General features: G+C 44.6%; 2 protein-coding genes across 2 annotated transcripts; one reads left to right on the top strand and one right to left on the bottom strand.

The window, feature by feature from the left end:
* The first annotated feature begins 306 nt into the window (after positions 1-306).
* Positions 307-15,299, top strand: LOC121737910 (melanotransferrin). The gene is made up of 16 exons (XM_042129643.1): positions 307-436; positions 516-709; positions 1,136-1,258; positions 1,640-1,801; positions 3,019-3,152; positions 3,608-3,774; positions 4,479-4,623; positions 5,342-5,542; positions 6,102-6,201; positions 6,998-7,180; positions 9,906-10,076; positions 10,483-10,652; positions 10,951-11,094; positions 11,251-11,438; positions 11,759-11,918; positions 14,612-15,299. Exons 1-16 carry the CDS (start codon positions 403-405, stop codon positions 14,868-14,870), a joined length of 2,535 nt encoding a protein of 844 aa, XP_041985577.1. The 5' UTR covers positions 307-402; the 3' UTR covers positions 14,871-15,299.
* A 1,410-nt stretch (positions 15,300-16,709) lies between these two features.
* Positions 16,710-18,325, bottom strand: LOC121737912 (telomerase reverse transcriptase-like). The gene is made up of 2 exons (XM_042129644.1): positions 18,303-18,325; positions 16,710-18,069 (listed from the first exon to the last, which is right to left on the bottom strand). Coding segments are annotated over exons 1-2 (1,314 nt in total). The 5' UTR covers positions 18,305-18,325; the 3' UTR covers positions 16,710-16,757.
* Positions 18,326-26,734: the final 8,409 nt, after the last annotated feature.

The raw sequence follows: 26,734 nt of genomic DNA, 5'->3' as shown, positions 1-26,734 counted from the left end.
GTTCATGTTACGTAGTATATGACATTCTCTTTGCTTGGTTCTTCAAAATAAAGCTATCAAAAAGTACAACTTCATCTATAATTAGAATGAGGTTGGGACATGTCATCACACCGGCGCACTTAAAAAGAATTCGGATTCGCAACGATGATTTTCTTTTCTACTTTGTTTTTCCACCGCCTATTCCCTACCTTTGTTTATGGCAAAGTACACCCCAGTGTCAGTGCCAAATCCCAAAAAAATATATATTTATAGGAATCACCACTCCTCGCTGTCAAACAACTGTCAAAACATTCAAAAATCGCTTGGTTTTCGGGTGTGTTGGGGTGTGTCTTTTAAAAATTATAGCATTTTTCATAAATATTATGCTTATAAAACGCAGTTTTATATGAGAACGATACAATCATGGAAATGTATTTTATTATTACCCTTTTAATAGGTATGTATTAAATACAAACTTGTAAAAGTTTTTATTAAAACAAATGTTAAGCGTCGGTAACTTTAAGCTTCCTTCTTAGTTGGAGTCAGCGGCAGCTTTCGAGACAGCGCTGGAAACAGAATTGAAGAACTGAACAAAGTCGAAGGCCAAGATTTAATAACCTGGTGCACAACATCCATACTTGAGCAAACAAAATGCGAGCAACTGGCTAATATTACTGCACAAGAGAAAGATCTGTTTGGACTGGACTATATTCCACTTAAATGTAAACGGGTGAGTCACATTGACCAACCTTATACTTTAAAAGACAGTTTTGCATATGAATATAAATGTATAGTAAGTATATCTGCAAAGGCTGCTAATTTTTCATGAAATTTAGTTACAAACTAATTTTTAAGACAAAAATATTTAGCTATTTACCTTAAACAATGCAATTTGGACTATATATGTTTGACTTGATGTCGCCTACAACTCTGCCAAAATTTGTGGATTTCCTGTGTAGAATATATTCTTTGTCCTTCCCTGCGACTCAAAGTATCTTCGTACCAAATTTCAGCAAAATCAATTCAGTGGTTTGCGTGTGAAGAGATAACATACAGACAGACACAGAGACACTTTCTTTATAGTATTCTAAGTTAGTATGGATTTTTTACTTTCATGTGATACTTACAGTTTTTACTTTTAATATTATGTTTATAGGCTTTTGACTCAGAAGAGTGTATGTCATGGGTTGACCAAGGTGATGCGTCCCTCCTCGCTCTTGATGCTGGTGAAGTGTACGTAGCAGGGAGGTACCACTCATTGGTACCAATTATGCAGGAGGTAAGTGCCCATTTTCCTACATTTTTGCACAGTCTTAGATTAAAATATCAAATTTTTTATGTCTGTGAGGATTTGGAACATGATTTCATCAGTTTAAGGGAGATTTCACTACATGACACTTCTTCAAATAACGTCAGTTCTATGGAATGCCATAGAACTGACGTTATTTAAACATGAATTTATGAAGTTACAAACCTTATTTTTATAAGACATAAAATGTCTCATTCCCAAAAAAAATGTTATTGCTGTTGTTTTAAAAACTGCCACACTGTGGCACTGCCACAGTGAAGTCTATACTAGGGACACATAAACAGTACACAGCTTAAAGTATTTGCTTTGATTTGCTGTTTTCCCTGTATAATTCTGTGTACAATATTTCAGTTGTACGGCCACGGTGAACCCTATCAATATGCTGTAGCTGTGGTGAAGAAGGGCAGTCTACCTGCGGTCCAGTCTTACACTGGACTTAGTGGCCTCCGAGGTGCCAAGGCGTGCTTCCCAGGTGTTGGATCTCTGGCAGGATGGGTTATGCCTATACATATTGTGAGTTTTTTTTAATTTGGCAATAGGGAATATTAAGAAAAGTGTGAGCAGAGTGCTACTAGCACATACAGTAAATAATACAAACAAAATCTGACATGTTGCGCATGTCGTATCAGAATATTGACAGAAATGTTGTCAACCAACTTTTTCACTATCTGTGCTGGTGCTGCCATCTTGCATTAAAATTTAAAACATTGCACTAATATTAAATTCCATTGACTAAAACTATAAAAATATTATTTGAAAAAACTTTTACATGTTTATTCATCCTACTAGTCCTACTAATATTATAAAGGCGAAAGTTTGTTTGGATGTATAGATGTTTGTTGACATGACATCTAGTAACTTATATTATCTTTTAGTATAATGATCTATAACAACTAGTAAATTTAGGATAATAATGTATAACAACTAGTAAAAGTTGGACGTTTCATCTAAAAAAACTTTGTGAATCCTACTTCCTACTTATCCTACTATCCTACTTCCGACTTATCCTACTATCCTACTAATATAATATTATAAAGGCGAAAGTTTGTTTGGATGTATGGATGTGTGGACGTATGGATGTATGGATGTTTGTTACTCTTTAAAGCAAAAACTACTGAATGGATGTTAATGAGACTTTACAATAGTATAGCTTATACATCAGAATAACACATAGGCTACAATTTTAATCGACTTTCGAAATGGGGGAGGTGTTATGTTCGTTTTTTTATCTTCAACGATTACTCCGCCGTTTGTGAACCGATTTTCAAAATTTTTCTTTTGGTGTATAGGTTATCATTCCAATTTGGTACCATATTCATAAAAGTGGTGACCTGATGAAGAAATCCATAAGTAATCGAGGGAACTCCTCAAAATTTATATGGAAATATGTGGTGACTTGGGTTTCGTGAGCAGTATTCTAAGCATATGACCTAACCTAACCATGGTTCGGAAGGTGCTGAGAGAACTCCTGATTCTTTATAGATACAAGTTTGGGAGTTACAACTTTGTTTTAAGAGCGGAAAGCATATGCTACTATGCAAATTACCTTCATCTTAATCATGATCACTACCATAAACCGTTATAGAATCATATGTCGTCCCGTTTTGACCATATTATTGGTACTTTTCATAGTATGTTATGATATTATATCACTTAAACCGCGGGTAACACCGCGGGGCACAGCTAGTTATTAATAATAATGATTGTTATCAATAAATGTTTTATTTCAGCTTATGCAAGAAGGTGGTTTAAAGATCACAGACTGCAACAACCATGTGAAGTCTGCTGTGGAATTCTTCGGAGAATCCTGTGCTCCCAACTCCTTGAAGGACATTTATAATCCGATTGGTGATAATTCTGACAAGTAAGCAGCTCATAAAATTAGTGCAGATACATTACCTTACCATAATTTTAGGAGGTCTATATCCAAAGGGAAATACGGGACCCTGCTATTAAGATGTGATGGCTGTACTTTGCTACTTGGCCACTATATAGAACCCTTTGTGGATGGGTCTAACTCCCACTTGGCCAAGTATTTATATTGACATGTTAGTTCCTGAACTTTTGTTATCATAACTCAAAATATGGAATTATTTTTGAAAACCACATTGAAAATTTTCAAATGAGTAAATTGAAGCTGACATAAATTAAAAAATAACGTGTGACACTCGAGGACTACCGTCTAATCGCACGCATACAAACACCGTGTCGAAGTCTGACGAACTGAAACGACGTTGGACGATATGTTAGGTTTATTTTCGTTACGGAATTTCTTGATTCGGTCAAAAGCTATGCATTAAAAACTTTCTGTCTTTCCAGGTTATGCAAACTATGTACGGGCGGTGCGGGCGTACGTTGTACCTTAGCAGATCCGTACGCCGGGTACGAAGGAGCGCTCAAGTGTCTGATAGCTAACAACACAGGAGATATCGCTTTTGTGAGGGACACCACGATACAACATGCGCTTCTGTCCGGTAAAATTTTGGGTAAGTCCCACAACATGTTTTGTTTGTTGAAATATCCATACGGGGTACGAGGTAGCGTTGAAGTGTTAGCTAACATCGGTGATGTTGCCTGTATTAGAGACACTACAATACAACATCTGGTAAAATATTGGGTAAGTGTAGAAGCAACTTTTTTTTTTTGTTGAAATAATCTTTTGTACCCTGCATATACATAATATATGCAGGGTACGAAGGAGCACTAAAGTGTCTGTTTGTTAGAGACACTATGATACAACATTGGGTAAGTGTACAAGACCTTCTTATACAATAGCCAAAGCCAATCAAATATTTAAAATTGTGGTTAAATACAATTACAACAGAAGCATGGAGGCAATTCATTCCTCAAAAATGACACTTTTTAAAAAGGTTTCACCACCAAAAAAATGTTTGAGAACCGCTGCTGTAGAAATTAGAATGTAGATTAATATTGTAGATCGCCTCCGTGGTCCAGTAGCTTAGAGTCGCTTAGCTTCTTGACTCCGAGGTCGTGGGTTGGAATTCCGTGCTGGGAACATATTGTTTATTATTTCCAAGTTTGGTCCTACAATCAGGTGATCAGCCTACATTAGGACAATGTAGGCTGATGATCTGATCACCTGATTGTCTGACAAGTAAGATGATTCATGCCTCGGATGGTCATGTATTATTATTATTACTGTAAATTTCTAAAAACACTTTATCTACAGGTGGCGTCCGCGAAGACCACTTCGAGTTGATCTGCCGCGACGGGTCCCGGATGCCGGTGACGCGGTACGAGGAGTGCAACTGGGGCCGCGTGCCCGCTGATGCCGTCGTCACCAGCAGCGCCGCTACTGTGGAGCAGAGGAAAAGGTACGGTTACTGTGTCTCGACCATAGGCTAGCATGGCCATTAAGGCGGGCCTTAGACGGACCGCATCTTGCAGTCGAGACCGACTGACGACGTACGCGCAAAACTTTAGGTTCCCTGGGAGGAACTGGAGGAAAAAGACCAATACGACCTGCAAATCTTCAAGAGCGTATTCCCTCTTAAGGCAACACACCTGCAGCTCTTCTTATGTTTATTTATTTATTTAATATTGGAAAACCAACAGCTTACAATTTTACTTTATTAGTTATACTATAGGTAAAACAAGAAGCCAATGATAGGTTTTTACCATGTCCGCCCCTAGACACTCCCAACAATGTTGCGAGTGTCTATGGGCTTGCTTTGCATCAGGTGACCCGTTTGCTCGTTTGACCCCTTATTATATTAAAAAAATACGACGCTGTATTATGACGTGTCTGACTTGTAGCATCCAAACGGGTGCAATTTTGATCTAGTTTTTTTCTTTGAAAGCTGTCAGCTTTGTCGTTGTGATTGTTTGTCAGATCGAAAGTGTTACGTCCTCTCAGGGCTGGGAAATTTGAGTTTGTCTATTTTATGAAAAGTTATAAGCCATGTAGTGATTTAATCGGTTTCATATCTTGCTTTTTGATTCCTTACGCTTATTAGATTTTGTATCGGATGTTTTATCTTAATTATTTTCTGAACAATGTTAAATTTAATATCAACATTTTATTTATTATAGATATCAAAGATACCTGAATCGCACAGTCGAGCTGTATGGAGAAGCAAACCCAGCGAATAGGGTGACCAACACAACTGAATATCAACGGGACGCTTTTGGCAAACGGCTCACTTCTACTACAGACCGGCCAAGATTCTCCTTTGATGGTTTCAGACGTGAACCCTATCCGGAACCCAAATATTCTGATAAAGAAGAGAAAAAGTAAGTATAACCACAATATGCGCTTGCGCTGTGTTTCGCCGAGTGAGTGAGTTTACCGGAGGCCCAATCCCCTACCCTATTCCCTTCCCTACCCTCCCCTATTACCCTATTCCCTCTTAAAAGGCCGGTAACGCACTGGCAGCTCTTCTGATGCTGCGAGTGTCCATGGGCGACGGAAGTTGCTTTTCATCAGGTGACCCGTTTGCTCGTTTGCCCCCTTATTTCATAAAAAAAAAAACACTGAACAAACCAGTAGGCCGACTAAGGCCGCATACACACGTTTTCCGAATTTGTCATCGTTCAGTTAATTTTGAACTCCACGCGCACACAAAGTAACAAACAACATGACACGTAATTTTTATGTATAAAGATTTATTCAAATAAAAAAACTAATACAATATTATCTCGCCAAACCAAAGTATCAACAAGAAACTTCTGACATGTGTACTCGTACTCACGAGATTTTGTAAAGAAATACAATTTCTAGAAATACAAATAAACCTGTTGTTTAGCCATTAGAGTTGGGTACGTACCAATTTTTTTGCTTATGTTTTTTTAGCATGGTAACATACGAACCAAGAAGAGGTCCCAACGGGCAGCAGATCGACCCACCATTTTACCTGTTCAGATCCAACATCACTACAGATTTATTGTTACAGGTAACTTTAATATGATTATAATAAGTTATTAAGCTATTGCATAGATTTTATCGCCGACTTTGAGAGCGGATCTGAATCAAGAAATTCCGTAACGAAAAAACCTAACGCCGGTCGGTGTGGTGTTGCCAGACTTTGGTACGGTGTTTGTGTGCGTGCGAATCGTGCGACTAGACATATACGAATTACAGTTGCAGAAATTGATAAAAATGTTATGCAATAGCTTTACCGCGGCAGTTTAAAGCTTTCTTATAGAAATATGAAGTATGGTAGAAGGCAGACATGCCGAGATACGCAATTTAAAATGGTTATGAGTCATTTTACAATCACATACGATATTGTTTCTAAGATTATGTGTTAGCACATATTCGTTTTATTTATTACACTAAAGGTCAATTTATACTAGCGCATCGAAGCGAATTATGAAAACTGAACATAACAAATTCAACTTTAACTCCAAAGCGTTAACGCACTTTATTACTTCTGAGAATTTAAAAATCCGCGCGAATTCGCGTCGATGCGCCCGACCAACGCTGATTGGCCTCACAGAAGTAATGTATGCGTTACGCAGTTATTGGGAATTCGCTTCGCTTCGACACTGCGCTATTATAAATTGCCCCTAAAATCAGTTTTATCAACTGATTTCGTTTATAATGTTTAACTTGACAATAATACTATTTAGAAAGGTAAATACTAAATAACTTTCAAATCCCGAATGAGGCACAAAAATCACGAGTACGTAATTCTGTGCCTAATTATATGAATTGATATTACCTGAACTACTAGAATTTTATTTCAGGATGCTACAATCAGTTTCCAAACACTAAAGGAGGAACACCAAGCGGCTAAATACATATTGAACAATCAGTTTGTTGGTGACCAAGCCGAGAAGGCTGTCCGCGGGATACAGGACTGTCCTGTGAAGCGAGCAGTGCTGTGTGTCACTAGTGTGCCTGAAATGGATAAATGTGTTAAAATGAGGGTAAGTGGACATTTTATGCTAAATACATACTTACGGCGAAAAACATCGTTGCGTTGTGGTGGTTGCCATATTAAGGGTCTACTTCTTCTTCTTCTTAGCTCATTCCCACTTTACATAGGGTCGGCTCTCCTAGTACATTTGCGCCAAGAAATTCTATCTTGGGTTGTCGATTAAGGCAATTTATTTACAGCTAGTGCTTTGGTCATACTGGTCCACCATATGGCTGGTGGTCTGCCTCTAGCTCTCTTAGCTTCTGGGAGACTTAATGCCTTTTTGACAATGTAGTTGTCGTCTCTGCGCATAATGTGGCCATACCATCTTAAGCGTCTCTCGGTCAGTTTTTCGGACACTGGAGTTATCTTGAAGCTTCCCCGGATATATTCATTTCTAATTTTGTCAAGTTTAGTTACCCCTCCTGACCATCGTAACATTTTCATTTCTGTGGTGTGGAGCTTTTGTATATGTGTTTCCTTGACTGTCCAACATTCTGAAGCATAAAGCATTGCAGGTCTTACCGCAATTTTATATACTTTCCCTTTTGTACGGATTGGCATATTTGAGTCACATGGTACACCGGTTAACGATCTCCATTTCTGCCATGCAGTACTAACTCTATGTGATACATCAGCCTCTATCTCTGCGTTGTTCGAGATAATTGACCCTAAGTATTTAAATTGTGTTACTTTCGGGACTGGTGTTCGATTTGGATAGTAAATAGTCGATGTGCTGGTGGGACTCAGGTTAAAAATGCATTCGAGATGTTCCGTTTTAGATCGGCTAACCTTAAGCCCTGCATTTTCCAATGCATTAATCCACAGAGTCAGTAAATTTTGCAGTTCATCTGAGGTCTTAGCTTTAAGAACTACGTCATCAGCATATAGAATATTCCAAGGTAACGGCCTCTGAATGTCCTTGGTTATCATATCCATCACAAGATTAAAGAGTAGAGGGCTTAATGCAGAACCCTGATGTACGCCTACCCTGACCTCGAATTCAGGACTTAGACCGGCAGGAGACCTAACTTGCGTGCGGATATTATTGTACATATCTTGTATAATATGCACGTACCATTCAGGCAGATTGTGTGCCCTCAGTGATCTCCATAGTATTTTTCTTGGTACTCGGTCAAACGCTTTTTCCAGATCAATGAACACGAAATGTAGATCCTCCTTATTAATGCGATGTTTCTCAGTGAGTATTCTAATAGTCTGTATTGCGTCTGTTGTAGACCTGGACGGTGTAAATCCAAATTGGTGTTAGCGGATGTCAAAGGACAAGCTATATGATATTATATTTATTTATTTAAATCGGTATATTATGTTAGTCACTATATATAATTTTAATAAGTGATTATTATATTTTAAATAGTAATAAGTAAGGTACTTGATTTTGACAAATAGTTAGTTATAAATGGCGGGAGGATTATTTACTTCAGTTATAACTTCCTCTTCTCCTTAAGTAAATAATTATCTTAAATATGGGAAGTACATTAATTAATATTTAGAACTATGTATTTAACTTATTCTTAGCCATTTTTAATTATTTTACTATATTTGATTTGTCAACGGCAGTTCGTTTCTTTTGTGTAAAATGGTATAAAAGCCAGCCATATTGCATTGATTGATTCATTCTGTAAATAACTTTGAGACGTGTAAGGTGAAACTCTGTTAGAATAAATACCGCTCAATGTATAGTTATTCAAGACTTTTAATACTCTCTAATATTGGTTTTCGGAGACTGATGTCATTTTTACTGATCCGTATCTTTATGACATGTTCCCATATTTTAAATGTATGTGATGTAAGTTTTATTCCTCTATAATTACCACATTGCGTGACATCGCCTTTGTTTTTGTAAAATGGGATAAGATAACTTAGGCGCCACGATTCAGGCATTTGTTTGGTTTCAAGGATGATGTTGAAAAGTTTTGTCAACCAAGTTACGCCAATTTGGCCAATGCTTTTCCAGATCTCTGCCGGAATTTCATCAGGGCCTACTGCTTTTTTATTCTTCATTTTGCTAATTGCTGTCTTAACTTCTTCATGCTCTATTTTATTCACTGGGCCAGCGATAGGTGGAAGTGGTTCCATATCTGTACTAGGGAACTCCGTAGTCATTAAATCTTGGTAGTATTCGTGCCATCGCATGTTGATACCATTATCAGTTGTTAGAAGTTCGTGTTTTACTTTTTATATATTTATTTCTTTTAATATCCTGAGATGATCTATATTTATTTTTAGCTAGTTTAAAAATCTCTGCATCAGAAACTGCATTTTCAATTTTATTGTAAAGGTATTCTCTTGCTTCGGCTCTTACTCGTGCTACCGCTCTTTTCGCTGCCGCTTTTTCAGATCTGTAGATAGTATGATATGAATCCAATCCTGTTGTTTGCCACTTTTTAAAGGCTTGCTTTTTATTTATGAGGGCACATTTAACCTCATTATTCCACCAGAATGGGTCCTTTCCTGTACTTATTCCTCCTCTAGCAACACCCAATTTGTCAACATTAAGGGCCTACATATTTCAAATATTATACCATATTGTTGTTTGGTTGAAACGACAAAAGTTGTTCGATCACGCGACAGTGTTTTATTCGTAACTCAAGTGTCGCACTTTTCTGGATAACTTTTTTATTGGTTGTTTCTAGTCCGCTTCATTCAAGAGTATCCTAGCATTTTAATTTGATAATAGGATAAGTAGTAGAATCGGTTTATTGACACCCCAGGTGGCGCTGAAGGCGGCGTTCTTGTCCCCGGCGCTGGTGTGCTGGCAGGGCCAGGGGGCGGAGCACTGCGCGCGCGCCGTGGCAGAGGGCGTGGCCGACTTCGTCCTGCTGGACGCCGCGGACATGCTGCACGCGGCCTACAGGCACCGCCTCGCGCCGTTCATGCAGGAGGTGGGTCTAAGCCCTTGATTACACCTAGTAGAGTAGCGTGCAATGCTCTCGGCCAAGTTGATTGGCAGATAACACTGTCTCGCCAATCTATTCGGTAGGCGTGACAAGGCAAGGTAGGGAAGCACGTAGGATGCTTCAAAGAAAGATCTTCCGACCGAGCGAGATAGCATACTCGGTCAGGCCGAAGCCCGCTGACGTCATTTCAGACGCTGTATATGTCTTATCGATCTCAAAAACTTCGATAGCGCGATGTAGGATTGTGCGCAATGGGCAGGGGGCGGAGCCAAAGCTGGGGGCGTGTCTGACTTCGTGCATGAAGTGGAGTGGTGTTTTTTAGAATCAATGCAATGAAAATTGCGTTGATAGAATAATATTGAAGACGTCTTACGCTACGTTTTCATTTCAGATCTACTCGAGCGGCGACAACTGGTACTACGCGGTCGCCGTGGCCAAGGAACAAGATCCTGATACGGACATCACATACCTTCGGGGCAAGAACACTTGCCACACTGGTATAGGCATGGCCGCCGGATGGGTGTATCCGCTAGCTTACTTGCTAAGTAACGGATGGATCAGGTAAGGTTTCTTACATACAGTAAAACTTTATTAAGTTATCAAAAGTAGGAGTATTTTTTTACACTGAGAAATCCGCAGAAACCTAACAGGGATTTAAAATCTGTTGAGATATTTTATAACTAATATAGTATTTGTTATTATTATAAGTATATAAATTAATATTTCTCCAGTTCAAAAAAAAATATTAAATAATTCAGAGCCTAAATTATAATGACAAATTTAATTAAAACCTAATAGGTAGTATGTGAAAAAGCAACAAAAAAACACACAAACATTCGCCTTATATTTATTTCTTCAGGCCATACGGGTGTGATGGTGCTCGCGCCGCCGCTCAATACTTCACGAAGTCGTGCGCGCCCGGTGCACTGAGCAGCGAATACGTCGACGCCTACAGCGTGCCGCACGACAACCTGTGTCATCTGTGTCATGGATCTTCATTCAGGTTATCATCAAGTTTTGATAGACCGGCGAGAATGTTTTGTGATGAAGATAACATTATTAAAGTGTGAATACGAAGTAGACTTCAAACTGACGCCGCTGATTCCTTTCCTTTTAATGCTTAAAACTAAAATAATTCGATCCAAAATTATTATTTCAGACGGTGCCGTCGCGACGCTAGCGAGGACTACTTCGGCGACGTGGGCGCGTTGCGCTGCATGGTGGAGGGGGGAGGGGACGTGGCGTTCGTGCGTCACTCCGCCCCCGCGGACGTGGTGGGCGGGCGGCGGCGCGAGTGGTGGGCGCGCGACCTTCTGCCGGACGACCTGCAGCTGCTGTGTCCCGATGGTGAGGAAAACTTGGGCCCATTGGGAGTGGAATTGTGGAGTGCAGTCATAGAAGCATGACTTTGTTTTGAGATTTTACTACGTGAATACAACATATGTTTCGACTTCTTAAACGCAACATTTAACATAGCTGTCGAACAAAGTTTTCCCGCGATGCGTACAAACTAGAAGCGGGTGACGTTACTAGCGTGCTGACATTTTGTATGGAGCGTTTTGGGAAGGTTCATTTTGTTATTTTCGAATTATTATATCTTGAAGAGTTTTTAAGATATCAGAATATTTTTTTCAGCAATGATTCTATTTTTGAGAGTTTGTTCACAGGCACCCGGGCAAAAATGCACGAGTACGCGCGCTGCAACCTCGGCCGGGTACCGGGTTCGGTTCTGATGGGACGGGCCAACCACACCGAGCTGGACACATACTCCAACCTCATGATATATGCCCAGCAGCTGTACGGGGCCACGGCTACTGATGAGTTCAGGTAAGCGGTCTTCCATATTATACGAGGTATAACAAAACTAAGTGATAATATTTTAGGGCAGCGGTAGGCAACAGGAGGACCGCGAAAGTCGAATCTCGGACCGCGAAATATTGTAATGTATTTTATACCAAGTACCAATTAATAAATAGATTAGGTATACGCGTATACCTTAATTAATTAAAATAATATTTTTAAGCTACATAGGACAAGTGTGTTTTTTTTTTCTGGACCTCGTTACAATGGGGATGATGACAAGGTCAAAGATTTGCGAATTTTGTTAATAAAATAAAGAAATCAGGGTAAAAAATAAGTGTTCCCAAAATTTCAGCTTGATAGCATTTGTATTTTTTTTTGTTATGCGCCTTCAAAGTTGGATATTCAAGTCGATTTTTTTTTCAATTAAATTTTTTTAATATTTGTATACCATTCGATAACTTATGCAATTAAAAGCAACTTTTGTTAAGAAACCACTTTCATAAACGCAATATTTAATATACCTGTCGAACAAAGTTGTCTCCCGATGCGTACAAACTACGAAAGACTGACGTCATACTTTCGTAGTATATAATAAAATTAGCGGCATAGATTGAAATGCAACCTATATGCCTAGTGAATAAAGTTGCATTTCATTAAAATTTACTTATTTAACGAAGTGACTTAGAGCAAAATGATATCTATTATCGTGTTTCATTTTACTGGAATTTTTGTAAGAGTGGCGCGGCTTGTGATATCACGCGCCGTGAGAAGGGGTGGCTCGTGCTCGCCTGTTTGCTCAAGCCGCGCCTTTGAAGTTACCGACTTTAATCGGATCGGGACGCGCCTGCACGAGCCGCGCCGCGCCACCCCTTCACACGGCGCGTGGCTCGAGCGGGCGCGGCGCGGCTCGTGGTAGCACGCGCCGTGAGAACGCAACCACGCCACCACTTTCTTAGGGCGCGTGGTTCGAGCTGGCGCGTGATATTAAACGCGCCTGCTCGAGCCAGCCCGAGCCACCCCTTCACACGGCGCGTGGCTCGAGCGGGCGCGGCGCGGCTCGTGGTAGCACGCGCCGTGAGAACGCAACCACGCCACCACTTTCTTAGGGCGCGTGGCTCGAGCTGACGCGTGATATTAAACGCGCCTGCTCGTGCCAGCCCGAGCCACCCCTTCACACGGCGCGTGGGTCGAGCGGCGCGGCTTGCGATAATACGCGCCGTGGGAAGGTCATTCTTTCAGCGATGTTTCTATTTTTGAAGTGTCTTTCAATTACCGATAAGAAAAAAAAAATAGTCATCATGTCTATTTTCCCACAGTATCCGGACCCCACGCAAAATTACTTGCCGACCCCTGCTTTAGGGTATATCCCGTTTGTAGAGTAAATGTTGCATCGCTGAAAGAGTAGATTATTTTTATGATTTGTATTAGCAACCACCCGAGCCTCATGGGTTTTCCCATACCAGAGTTAATAAAAAGTTACTCTTTCAGCGGTGCTACTTTCATAGGGAACTTATACACATTACACACCCTAAAGTATTATCACTAAGTTTTTTACACCCTGTATTATGTGTAAAAGTTTTTATTTAATAATTACAGTTATGTAATTAATATTCGTCTCTTAGTATGGCCAGGCCTGTCCCACTCGCGCGTTTAGGTATCGAACTGTAAGTACCCCTTTAAAGGGGCAGATCACAAGGGATTCACAAGCGAGCGGTGACGCGCGCGCAAGATTTTTTCGTCGCATATATCTACGTACTGATTTAACCGCTGTGGCAGAATCGTTATTAATCTGATAAATATGAACAATTGAAAAAAGTTAAAGAAATATTTCAATAAAGTAATTTAAGACTTTAAAATACAAAAAAAGAAAAAAAAATACACAAACAGCAAATAAATTAATTTGTTACAAACAAATCGCATACTTAACACATAAATAAACACAAGTTACTATGTTTAAGTTGTAAAAAATTCCTGACCAGCTCCTACACTATAATCGAATATAAAACTATTATAAAATATACGTTGGGTTACTAAAATTTGAACACTATGAAAAAGTTTGCTATTAGTAGCTATAGTAATTAAAAGAAGATTATTTTATTTTCTAAAAGGTGACAATCTTGATTTCGTCAGAAAGGGTACCTCTTACGCGATAGAAAGAGAGCGGACATATAGGCAAATATAATTGTAGGCACCTAGCACTGCGCGGTCGCAATTTGGACTTTATAGTATCGTAGCATGAGTTGTTAATTTTTTAAACGGGTTGCACGAGTGGGAATTCTGTTGGTACTGCTAATATATATTCTGTGGTATGGCAGGACATGCAGACCTTGCATGGTTATTAACTCTGTTTTTATGAACTTTTTTTATTAGAAAGCAGGTATAGGTTATACAGGTACAGGTATAGGTTTTAACGTGGGAGAGCCATGCTTCGGCACGAATGGGCCGGCTCGACCGGAGAAATACCACGTTCTAACAATAGAAAACCGGCGTAAAACAGCGCTTGCGCTGTGTTTCGAGGCCCAATCCCCTACCCTATTCCCTTCCCTCCCCTATTCTCTTCCCTTCCCATCCCTACCTTAAAAGGCCGGCAACGAACCTGCAGCTCTTCTGATGTCCATAGGCGACGGAAGTTGCTTTCTATCAGGTGACCCGTTTGCTCGTTTGCCCCCTTATTTCATAAAAAAAAAGGTATATCAACTTAAACATTCTCTCTACAGTTTCAGCATGTTCTTCTCACCAGCGCCCTACGCCGATCTCATATTCAGCGACGCGGCGGTCCGTCTAAAGCCTCTACCACACAAGATGCGATCCGCCGCGCTAGTCGCCGGCGACGCTTTGATCCGCGCGACGCGACTTGTCTCGTGTGACGCGCCGCAAGCTGCGAGCTATGTGGCCGCTGATCCGGACTTCCTATCAGGTGCGGAGAGACCGTTGGCTGGGGTGTTACTAGCGATTGTGTTGGTATTGTTGGTATAGAATTCGGGAGTAAGGAAAGTCTTACGGCCGAACTTAGAGAAATTTAATGATGATGAAAGGTGAGGGTCCACAAATTATCGGTATCGGACGCACGCAACGGAGTATGCCTCATACTAAAATCCGTTGCGTGCGTTGTGGTTTAGTGGACGCTGTTGTATGAGTTCGTATGCAAGGCAAACTAAAATCGTTGCGTGCGATGCGTCCGATGCCGATAAGTGGACGCTTACCTAAAACTTCAATTTAATTAAGATTTTGACAGATAATGTATGGAGCTTATGTCAAAATCTTTATTGAATTACAGTTAAGTAATCAATATTCGACCCTGAGTGCAGCAGTTACTTAGATAAGATGTGAATTAAAAGTATTTTCCAATTAGGCAATATGGATACATGGATACATCATACACCATTAAAATATAATGACGTAACATTCCATTTATTACAAAAATAAATAAAGGTATGCCCCGTCTTTATTTGACATATTGAAAAAGTCACACGACGGACAAGGACAGCAGACCTAGAATGGTAATACACTGCGTCTTTATAGGTTTAGGGAATATCATTTTATTATCATAATATTATTATAGTGGTTATCTCAAAGACCAGAATAATGTAAAAAAATAAGACATTTTTTGACGATATAGTTGGTTACAATGTAGGTGTTAACAGTAAATGATGCAGCTAAAGCATGATCCATTATGATCTTACAATCCAATATTATAAGATAACCAGAAATAATATTTGTTAGAACAAGATCCTAGATACAACAATGCTTAAATATTATGCTGGTATGCTTCAAAGAAACATAACTACGAGCATCGTCGCATTTTGTATTACAGTATCTTATCGCACAGTTCTAAGTAATAAGCACGCACGCACCGTACGCGCCGCATTTTGTGTACGTATGCGGTACGTTCTACGCGTACGGCGCGTATAATGTGCGATCAGTTTTAAGCATTGTCGAATCGTGTCTCGATTCGAAATAAAACAATTCCTGTATCTCTAGATACTAAGTTTAATTTTTATATCCGTCCAAAATCAGTGCCTTTAGTAATGTAAGATGTATTGTATTGACACATATTTTTAAGTTTTGTATATTTTTACTGTAAACCTGTGTAGACTGATAACAATAATATTCCGTCCAAGAATATGACAACTTATAAGTTTTATTTTGTTTAAAAATAGTTTGTATATTATACCTACACTTTTCTATTTTATGCAGATTTTAATTTAAGTATATAATGAATATTTTACCGTTTATGAGTAATTCGTCATCAGGTGTTAATAGTTTGTCGTTTTAAGCGTACAGTAAGTACAATAAAATTATAACTACATATTTTTAAAATCTATTTATTATTATTTGCATTTTTCAGCCCCTTATCTAGCCAATAGGACAGAGTATACACTTTAAAGACGAGTTGAGTGTTGACTACTCTTCAATTAGAATATGTTACCCACAGAATAAAAAAAATGTACACTGGGTGGTAGCTTCTTTTCACGTCTTTTTGTCCCACCTAAAAACCACAGATCTGGGGCTGGTATTTTTATGCTACAAAGCTATAAACTATATAACATATTTTGTTAAAACTTTATGTAATAAAAACCTTGATTTTTAATAATTATTATTTGTTAGGTTGATTTATAAAAACATGCAACCTATCTACAGGATGTAACAAAAATAAGTGATAATACTTTAGGGTGTGTACGTCTTCCTTGTAAAGAGTTCACTGTGAAAGTAGCAGCGCTGAAAGACCAAAATTTTTTTCACTTTTGTATGGCGAAACTCGTGACGCTCGGGCCCATACAAAAGTTAAAAAAAAATTACAAGAAGACACAGATACACATCCTAAAGTATCACTTATTTTTGTTACACACTGTATATTAAACATCAAATACTCTTTATAGTTTTAAAACATTCAAATCCTTTGGGTAAAGTGTTAAAATCTTTCATGATTACTCTTAAATCTTGTCTTCTACATTGCTCTCTTACAGCTAAAATATTTCTGTCTACTGTTATTCTACTGTAATGCTGGCTCCATTTGCCAAATATACAGTTTGTTTTAGACATACTAGCTTCTACAAACGGTATGAGCTTACTACATTTTGATGTTTCTTTTACACACAACAACAATGCTTTATAGGAGAGATATTTAAAGTGATTTATACAATAAACAAATTGAAAATCATCTGGTTTGTTTTTCTTTAAAGTATTTATAATGGAACTGCACAAACTATTTGAAACCTTCCTCTTATAGAGTGCCAGATATTTAGGCATATCACTCTCTTGGCACAGTACTGCTAAGATTGTGCAAAATTTGTTTGCGCAGTGACATAATGTGGTGAAAATGTGTTTCCATACTAAAGCTTCATCGTTGTAGTGAAGATTGAAAATGTGACTACTGACAAAAATTCCAGACTGACCGATTCTGTTTTCAATAAACTTGGACACATTTGAAATAGCTTGAGTGAATGCGATTTTGTAACACATTTGTCCTACATAAACATTTTTTGCCCTGCAAACATTCAACTTTTTAGTATCATAAGTGTACCCTAGGAAGGTAATAAAAGAACTCTGCCTGATATTTTCATGGGCGAAATTAACAATGGTTTTATTGTAATTAACATTTTTATAATTGTTTAGTGCATTTAAAAATAATTGTGCATCTTCTAAACAGTCTGTAATATACAAGTAATCATCTACGACTCTAACAAAAAGGTTTATTCTGTTTTCTCTCTTCTGTATGAAGTCTGCAAAGTATATTTCATCCATGTAAGAATAATACAACTCCGATAGGGCTGGTGAGTATTTATAGCCTTGGACCAGTCCCCTATTCCATTCGTAATATGTAGAACCAGTGCGTATGAGTAGAGGACTCCGAATTTCATTTACAAACTGTCTATACAGTAAAGCAAATTTCTTCTTAATTGACAAAGATTTTTCTTGGCTTTGGAACTTTTGATGCCTCTCACAAAGAACTTTTAATAAGACTTTTATATCTATGGACCCAAATGCATTGGTTAGGTCAGTTTTGATAAAGTACAATTTTGGCTTGTTATGACTTATCCAATTTCTGTATAGTGCCAGATACTGAGATTCTATCCTCTTGTGCGATATTCCCGATATAACTCGAAGGAAATAAAGCTTTTCTTTTATTCTTTGCTTTAAATTAGGAACATCTTTCTTGTAGATCACTATTGGCCTGAAATCACTATTTGATTTCAGAATTAAAATCAATTTAGGTGTATCCCTTTTTGAAAATTCACGCTTAGGAGATTTAACACTTTTGTAATTTTTATTTCTGCTGCAGGAAACTTTTCTTATTGTATTACTTAGTAGCATTCTTGCTACTGATCTATCATAGAAGCTTTGCCAGGCCGTCTTATGGAAGTAGTGGAGTTTATTTTCATCATAATCAATTTTACATGTAGTCACATAGAAGTTTAATGATATAATTGAACATAAAATATATCTGTGCAACCAAAACAGCACACAAGTCAAAACTTTTTTTAAAATTCCATCTGGTAGATTTGCCCATGGTGTTTTGGAAAAGTCCCACTGTTCCCATATAAGACTGTAATTAAAATGTTGTTTTTTAAAACTATAAATAATATTTTTAGTCATTTTATCAAATACTTTATTGTTATGATTACTCCCAAATAAACTTTTGGGAATTATATTCCTTAAAACAGTAGAGGAATTGATATAAATGTAAGTTTTATCTATTGGTGATAAATTTTTACTATCAATCTGTTGAAAGTAATGTTTAAAATCATGTTTGGATATATTTTTGATGTTATCTCTCAGCTCTACAATAATGCTTCGGAACTCTAGCGTAAGTTCTTGAATTAATTCTCCATCGCTAAATATGTTATTTAAGAACTCTTTCTCGTTATCAGGCTTAAATAACTTATGTTTTATAATGTTACTAAATGAACGGATATTTTGTTTGTTCACAAAGTAATGAGCAAATGAAATTGGAACATCCATTATTTCAGTTTTCTATAAACTAAGGTTTTACAGGGCCTCAGCGAGTTAATCCATCATATTGTGATCATATTGTGATGATGATCGTCGATTTTTTTTCAGATCCCAAATCTAAAATATCACAGTTCACAAGTCACAACACATGCAATAAAATTGTAAAATAATTTTTGTTTGTTTTATCTTCGTGTTTACAAATTACAAATCAGCTGATTTCCAAACTACAAAATTGACACTAGTTTTTTTTAAATTTACTACTGAGTACTGGAAGCAGTAGATTTCCTGTTAATCTTCCGTTTTACAGTCTGTCAAGAAAGAGCAACATCCATAAACTTATAATATACCATATATATTAAGTCTAATATGTAATATACTGTCGGCAACATCGTAGTGTCATCCCTTTTTTCTTACATTGATTTGAAAGGGATGACACTACGAATTACGATGTTGCCACTTTTTAATTTCTTCACTTTCTTGACAGACTGTACTCAGCTTGATTTATACGTTCAACATTCTTAACAATGCTAATTGCTATCAATAAATGAAATATGCCGAATATTGGCTATATTATACAACAACATACGTATTGTGGCTAGGACTAAGTAGCCTGTAGGCCCAACGAATATGTAGCAGTACCTACGTTCGTGCGCCGATTGAAACAAAGAAAACAACGCGCTCTGAAAAGAACGCACGCCGTCTTTGTATACGTTCGTTATAGAAGATGAAACACAGAAGAAAATCGCTCTGCAAAGAACGTACGTTCGCAATGACGAGAGAAACTGTCCGTGTAATAATACCGGTGACATGAACCGGCCTTGAAAAAGGCATTTTTCTAATAAGAATTCTTCATAACATCTTCACAAAATGGCGGCACTACTATTATTACCGGCACGGCGGCGACCGGCAGCGAGACGTCGTCTGTATGGAATGCGCGCGGGCGGACTGAATTCGCGGTCTCGGTCGTACGTCGTCTCACACCTGGCCCTGGATGTGGGCCTGGGTGGGGAAACATGGCCAGGGGCTAAGCCCCTCTACATGTGAGGTTCCTTATTTATTATTTGTTGCGCACCCGGTATGTTACCGGGGTGCGCGGAGAGAGACTAAATTTTTTGTGGGAAAAACCCCGCGGTAACGCGGGGAAAACCCAGGGGCCTGGAACGACCAGGAGGTGTTGATGGCCGGAAAGCCGAACTCGGCCGGGACAGGTAGGGTCCCGGCGGCGCACGAGGGTCCCCGCCCTGGAGCGGAGATAACGTGTATGGGACCACTCCCACGCGCGCCGTCTTTCCACTACGCTGTGGGCCAGACCGAGCTGGGAAAGTGAAAAAGGGGAAAGAAAACTTCCCGGAGCCCTGGCATTGGATGCCGAGGGGGGAAAGGACACCGAGGGGTCGGCGGTAATGGCAATAGGGCTGCCACTCGCCAGGCCCCCGGTGTCACGTTGAAAAGGGGGCCGCGTCGGGGTTTGATAGTCCAGCGCGGGGGGGGGGGGGGGGGGATGGGTTGCCCCATCAGGAAGATGTTGAGGTGGTGCGGGGCGCTGTGGCGCTCGTCCGTACTGCTCCTCCTCTTCTGTGGCGGCGTGGCTGCAGGCGGCGCAGGTTACCACCTTCATCGAAGGACTCCATCCCGGGGCAGCAGCCGACGGTCCGGGGGCCGAGCGTGCCAGGGAGCCAAGTCCTCCAGCTCGACCAGGCTCGAGGCGTCCGCTCGGGAAAATAGGTTGGTGGACAGCCTGGCGACATGCTCCTCGACGCTCTCCACACGTAGGTCACGGGCGATGGTGGCGTTGCGCACATAGCGCGGCGCACCGACGACGCGGCGCAGCACGCGGTTTTGCTGCCGCTGGAGCAACTTGCGTTGCGTCACAGGCAGCAGCTGGTACCACGCTGGGGCCGCGTACGTAAGGCGGGACCGGACGTAGGTCTTGAAGAGCGCCAGTCGCATGTTCAGGGGCACCGTAGGGGCGGCAAACAGTGGACGGAGCTGGGAGGCGGCGGCTCTGGCACTGGCGACGGCCAGCCTGCACTGCTCTCCCATGTTGAGGTGGCGATCTAGGGTCACCCCAAGATACTTCGCAGTGTTGCGCCAGGGGATTTCACTGTCGCCAATCTTCAGAGGAGCCATAGTGACCCTCCTCTTGGACACGGCGAGCGCCTGGGACTTGCCAGCATTGACTGACAGTCTCCATTTGCTCAGCCAGTCAGGGAGGAGGTCCAGCGTCCTCTGGAGTTTGATGGCGGCATGTGACAGCGATAGGGATGTCGCGATGTACGCGGTGTCATCCGCATACAAGGCGGTGACGGTCCCCGGATCTGCTGGGACATCGCTGGAGTAGAAATTGTAGAGCCCTGGGGATAGGACTCCACCCTGTGGTACTCCAGCGGTGATGGGGTGCTCGGTGGAGAGGGCCCCGTCTACCCTGACCATGAAGGTCCTTCCTGACAGGAAGGAGGCCACGACCCGGACGAGGAAACCTGGGAGCCCTGCTTTCTTGAGCTTATAAATGAGGCCGTCATGCCAGACCGAGTCGAAAGCCTTCTGCATGTCCAGGAAAACGGCCACACTGGAGTTCCTTTTGTTGGCGGCGGCGGTGAGGTGGTGGACCACTCTGACCAGCTGAAGGGTGGTACTCAGCTGGGAGCGGAAGCCGAACTGTTCTCTCCGAGGAGGGAGGTAGGGGTTGAGGTACTTTAGGAGCACGATCTCGAATACTTTCGAGAGCGTGGAAAGGAGAGTGATGGGGCGGTATCCCTTAGGAAGGCGCAGGTTTTTGTGCGGCTTCGGGATAGTGATTATGAGCCCCATCTTCCAGGAGGAGGGAAAGTGGCCGGTCCTCAGAATCCCGTTGTAAAGTCGGGTGAGGGCGGCCACGGTGCGGAAGGGAAGGTGCCGGAGAGCGGAATTTGGTATTCCGTCGGCACCGGGAGCTTTGCGGGGTTTAAGTTTGGATAGGACCTTCTTAACCTCTCTTGGCGAGAAGGAAAAGCTGGGGATATCAGTGGGAGAAGGGGGGGATTCCAGAAAGGATCTCACCTCCTCAGAGATCTCGGCTACGTGCTCCACCGCCGTGGTGGGCAGGGGTGAAAACTGCCTCTCCAGGTGGGCCGCGTGGATCTCGGCTCGGTCCTCGGCTCGGTACCTCAGGTTTCCGTCCGGGTGCAGCATAGGTCTTGTCGGGGCTGTGGTGTGGGTCAGGGCGCGACAGAGGCGGTGCAGGGAGTGCCAGTCATCACCGGCGTCCATAATGCGCCGGGACCAATCGGCGGCATTATGTTCCCGCAGCGCACTCTTCACCTGCTCGGTGAGACGATTGAGTTCGGTCTTCATCCGGGGGCAGCGGGTTGCTTGCCATCGCCTGCGCAGCCGCTTCTTATCTTGGATAAGAGCGGCAATGTGGCGAGGCAGCGCGTAGCGCCTCTGGCTGTGGCCGGTGGCCGGCTGAGAGGCCACTTCCAAGGCGGCAGAGATGGAGGCGGTGACCTGCTGCGTCAGGTTTTCCACGTCTTCCGCAGAGGCCACCGGAAAATTGGGGGTGGAGTTGTGTAAGTGCTGGGCAAACACCTCCCAGTCACGGGCGGGGCGCGGCGGCGGCGGTGGTATAGCCACGGGCGCTGCGCTCACGATCGCCAGCACTGGGAGGTGATCAGAGCCGTAGGCCTCCTCGAGGACCTCCTGCTCGAAGTTCCCCGGGAGACGGTGGATTAAGGCGACGTCCAGAACATCCGGTGCGTGGGTGGGGCAGTCAGGGTAGTGGGTAGGCCCATAAGTACCCACTACGTTGTACCCCACGCGCTCAGCGTCGGCGAAGAGGGAGGTGCCGTCGCGGTTGGTGGTACGCGAGCCCCAGCCCGGGTGCTTGCAGTTGAGATCCCCCGCGATCACAGTCGGCTCTTCTGATAGGAGCCGGTGGATCTCGGAGGGGTCCAACCGCATATGCGGGGGCTTGTAGCACGCGTACAGGTGCGTGGCAGTGGCGCCGAGCATAAGCTCGATGCCGAGCGCGTGAAAGGAAGCAATCTCCGGATCCGGGAGACGCTGACGAGGACAGCAAGGCCTCGACAGGAAACAGATCCGTCTACGTAGTCCTGCCTGTATGTGTGATAGCCCGGGAAGGCCAGGCGATCACGGGGGGAGAGGTGAGTCTCACCGATGAGGGCGACGTCAACCTCATGGGACCTCAAGAGGTGCAGGAGCAGGGGACGTTTCCCCCGGATGCCTCTGGCGTTCCAATGGACCACTCTCAGGCTCTTTGGGGCGTTGGGGTCCATTGGGAAATTAGGGCGGTGATGATGGCGGCTGCTGCAGGGAATGCCTGCAGAAGGGTTGTCAGGGTCTCCTCCCCGGCTTGGATCCTAGAATAGGTGTCCATGGCCAGGGAGAGCAGCTGCTGGATCAGCTGGAAAACTGACAACCCTGCAAGGTTGTCTGGGCCCGTCGGTGTACGCCCCTGGGCGGGCACCGGGGCGCCGGGAGTGCGCGCTGGGCGAACAATATCGCCCCTGTCGGAGGCCCTTGCGGTACGCCCGCGTGAGGGCTGGCGGTGTGAGGTTGCGGGGGCGGTCGCGGGGGCTGCGGGGGCAGCGCCACTGACGGCCCTGGTAGCGGCGGCGCGCGGGGCGCGCGGGGTGCGCGGGGTACGCGGCGGGCGTTGCGGCCGCGGGTGAGCCACGGCCGCGTCCTCGCGGTCGGAAGCGGGGGGCGCCGACATCTCCAGCTCGGAGTCGGTCGGCGCAGCCGAAGAGGTAGTGGGCCTCACCCTCTTCCTGATGCGCACCCTCTTCTTCTTCGGCCTCTGCTCCTGGGCCGTCGAAGGGGTGCGGCGGGGGGTGGGGTCGTTGGCCTCCGCCATGAGTGAAGTGGCGGTGGGCGGGGGCGGGGGCATCTCCTGCTCCGGGACAGACGGAGCAGTGTCAGGGCGGCTAGGGCGGGTAGGGCGGGCGGCACCGGTTCTGGAGACCGTGCCAGCCTGCCTATTGCGCGCCTCGGCGATGTACACCGGGCACTTTTTGCTGTTGGCCGCATGCGGCCCTTTGCAATTGGCGCACATCGGCCTCTCGGTGCGGGGGACGGGGCAGTCTCTAGCGAGATGCTCTCCGGCACAGCGCACGCAGGTTAGGGGGCGGTGGCAGTTCTTGCTCGAGTGCCGGAACTGCTGGCATCTATGGCATTGGGCGGGGTTACCCCTACCCCGCCAGGCGGTGATTTTTATTCCCGGCATGCAAAGCAACTGCGTCACTTCAAATATGCCGGGAGTGAGGTCTGGCGTCCTGGTGATGAGCGCGAAGAATATGCACCCCGGTCTGTCGGCCCTAGCCGACACCTTGGTGACGTGCTCCGCAATGTAGCCGAGCTCGCCAAGCCCGGCTACCACGTCCTCGGGGGTGGTGTTGGTGGGCAGGCCAGTGATGCCCACCTTTAGCGCCCTCTCCGCTGGGAGCGAGTAGGAGAACCAGCTGAGCCCCTCCAGCTGGTTCAGGTACCGCTCAATGATGCGGTATTCCCCCTCAGTGCGGGGGGAGAAGCGAACACCGGCTCCGTAGGGTTTCGCGTTCGGCGCGTGTCCTAGGAGCTCGGTGAGCTTCTTAAAATGTCCTACCCAGCCGTCTAGCTTTTCCACAACTAGCGGGGGGTAGCGGGGAGGCGGGGGCGGCGGCGGTGACGCACGCGCAGGAGCAGCGGGGTCTGTCTCCATTGGTGTCGTGCGGGGGGCGGCGGGCCTCGCGCTCACCTCCGCGTACGATACCTGTCGGTCGGATCGTTTCGCGGGAGGTGAGACACCCGTCGCGGCTTCCGGGCGGGGCCGCTTGGCGGCAAGTGCAGGGAAGGGGGGCGGGGGGGGCATATCCCCCGCCGGTGATGTCGTCGGGGTTGTGCCCTGACGCATGTCTTGCCCCATAGTGCCTCGGCTCGTGCCTTGCACCATAGGGCGCGGCTCTACGGTGGGCAGGGGTGAGGGGGCAGGGGCAGAGTGCCCGAGGGGTGCGGGGGCCACGATGTGGACCTCCGGCGGCGGCGAGGCCGGCAGAAAGCCGGTTGCACCGGCTAAGTAGGTCCCACTCAAAACGCGCGGGCTATGGGCCAGCGCGGGGGAGGGGGCCTGCGGTGCGGGGGGTGCAGCCATGTGACTGTCGCCACACGACTGCAATGGTGGCGCCTCTCGCGGCTCCGCGGCGAAACTATCGCGCGGAGGCGAGGTGCGCACGGGGCCAAGGTCGCGCGGGGGCGACGCCTGCGCGGGGCGGGTGTGCCTCGGCGGTGAGGCTGGAGCGGCACGCTGCTCACGCCTTTGCGGAGCTTGCGCTGGGCGTTGCTCACGCGGCTGCTGAGCCTGCGTTGAGCGGGGGTCGCGCGGTTGGGAAACCTGCGCGGGGCGGGGGTCACGCGGCGGGGCCTGCGCAACATTCCTGCGTGGGTCTCGCGGCGGAGAGGCCGGCGAGGGGCGGGATGCACCATCGGGGGCGCGGGACGGGCCCGCGGTAGCGGCGTCACGTCGCACGGGGTGGGCCGGGGGGTGGCGAGGGCCACCACTCTCGGCGGTCAGGCGCTGGGAGCGCTGGGTAAGCGCCGAATCCTGCTCGGCAGGGCGGGGCGGGACCCAGGACTCATGGCGGGGCATCGTCGTGCATTGGGGCGGGGGTGTGACATCACTACCCCGCGGTAATGTCGACGGTTGCCGGCCATGGGCGGTATCCGCGCCGCCGCTGCTGGATTCGGCGGTGGAGAGGCGATGCACGCGTTCGGGGGCCGAACGGGAGCTGGACCTCGATGAGGTCGTGCTCCGGGACGACGATCCCGAGGCGTCGCGGGAGCGGCCTCGCGGGTCGCGGCTCATAGGCCGCGGTTCGCGATCGGCCATCACAAAAAATCACAACACTAAGTGTCACTGTCACATAATAGCTTAATAGCTAGTACTATTGTATGTAAGGCGTGTACTCACGTACTGGTCCGGTGGTCACTGCACTGAGTGTACGTCACGTCGCCACAACACTAGACACACACTCAGGGTAACTGTCTCCCCGTGACCCCGACACCGAAAATATATTCCGGCGGGAAGTCAGGGACAGGTCAGCACCTAGCACGGCGACAATCCGTTCACTATTTCGCGAGAAATAGCGGCAGGATATGTCGGCTGCTATATGGGCTTATAAAAGCCTGTCACTGCACTCCGAGGTATCAGCACTGCATCCACAGGTGGTAAAACACTGCATCCACAGGCGAAGACGCTCGGAAGGGATCGGCACGGTCGCACAACTCGCGGGACGGCTACGACATACGGAGAGACCTCGACGTATGGAGCACGAAGAACACGGGTTGCGCGGGTGAGAGCCAGGACGTTCCCCTGAATTCGCGGCCCGCGAGAGCCCATATTTATACTCGGGCGATGCCAGCGCCGCGAGCCGCGGTGCGTCCAGTTTCCCGCGCGGCAATCGTAAAACCGTGTAAATATTTCTTATTCAATTTTTTTCTCTTTCATGTTTCTGTAAATATTTTGTATCCCTTTCTGTATGTCCTTTTCTAATGTTGTTAGCCAATCAAAATTAATCTTTTCAGTTCTGTACAGTTTCGTAATAATAATAATTATGTAAAAGTTTTGTATATAAACCGCACAGATTGTTCAATAAATCACTTCAGTTCACCACAGTAAATCGAGTTTTACTCTTTACTCCTCCGACCTCTAGTGAACTCTTAGAGAGACCAACCGGTCCTCTAAAAATACTATACTCACAAGGATGTAGGCCTCTTGGGCTTGGTTGGGCGTAGCAACGAATACTATATTTACTCACAAGGAGAACTGCAGCCTCTAAGATTCACTTCTAGCTGGTGAAAGTGTTCCTATAGATAAGATGATAATTCCTTCACTACATGCTAGTCAGGTAGAA

The sequence above is a fragment of the Aricia agestis genome, chromosome 21 (genome assembly GCF_905147365.1).
Source record: "Aricia agestis chromosome 21, ilAriAges1.1, whole genome shotgun sequence".
In the NCBI taxonomy this organism is placed as follows: domain Eukaryota; kingdom Metazoa; phylum Arthropoda; class Insecta; order Lepidoptera; family Lycaenidae; genus Aricia; species Aricia agestis.
The sequence above is the reverse complement of the archived record's forward strand: the minus strand, read 5'-3'. Positions and strand labels throughout refer to the sequence as shown.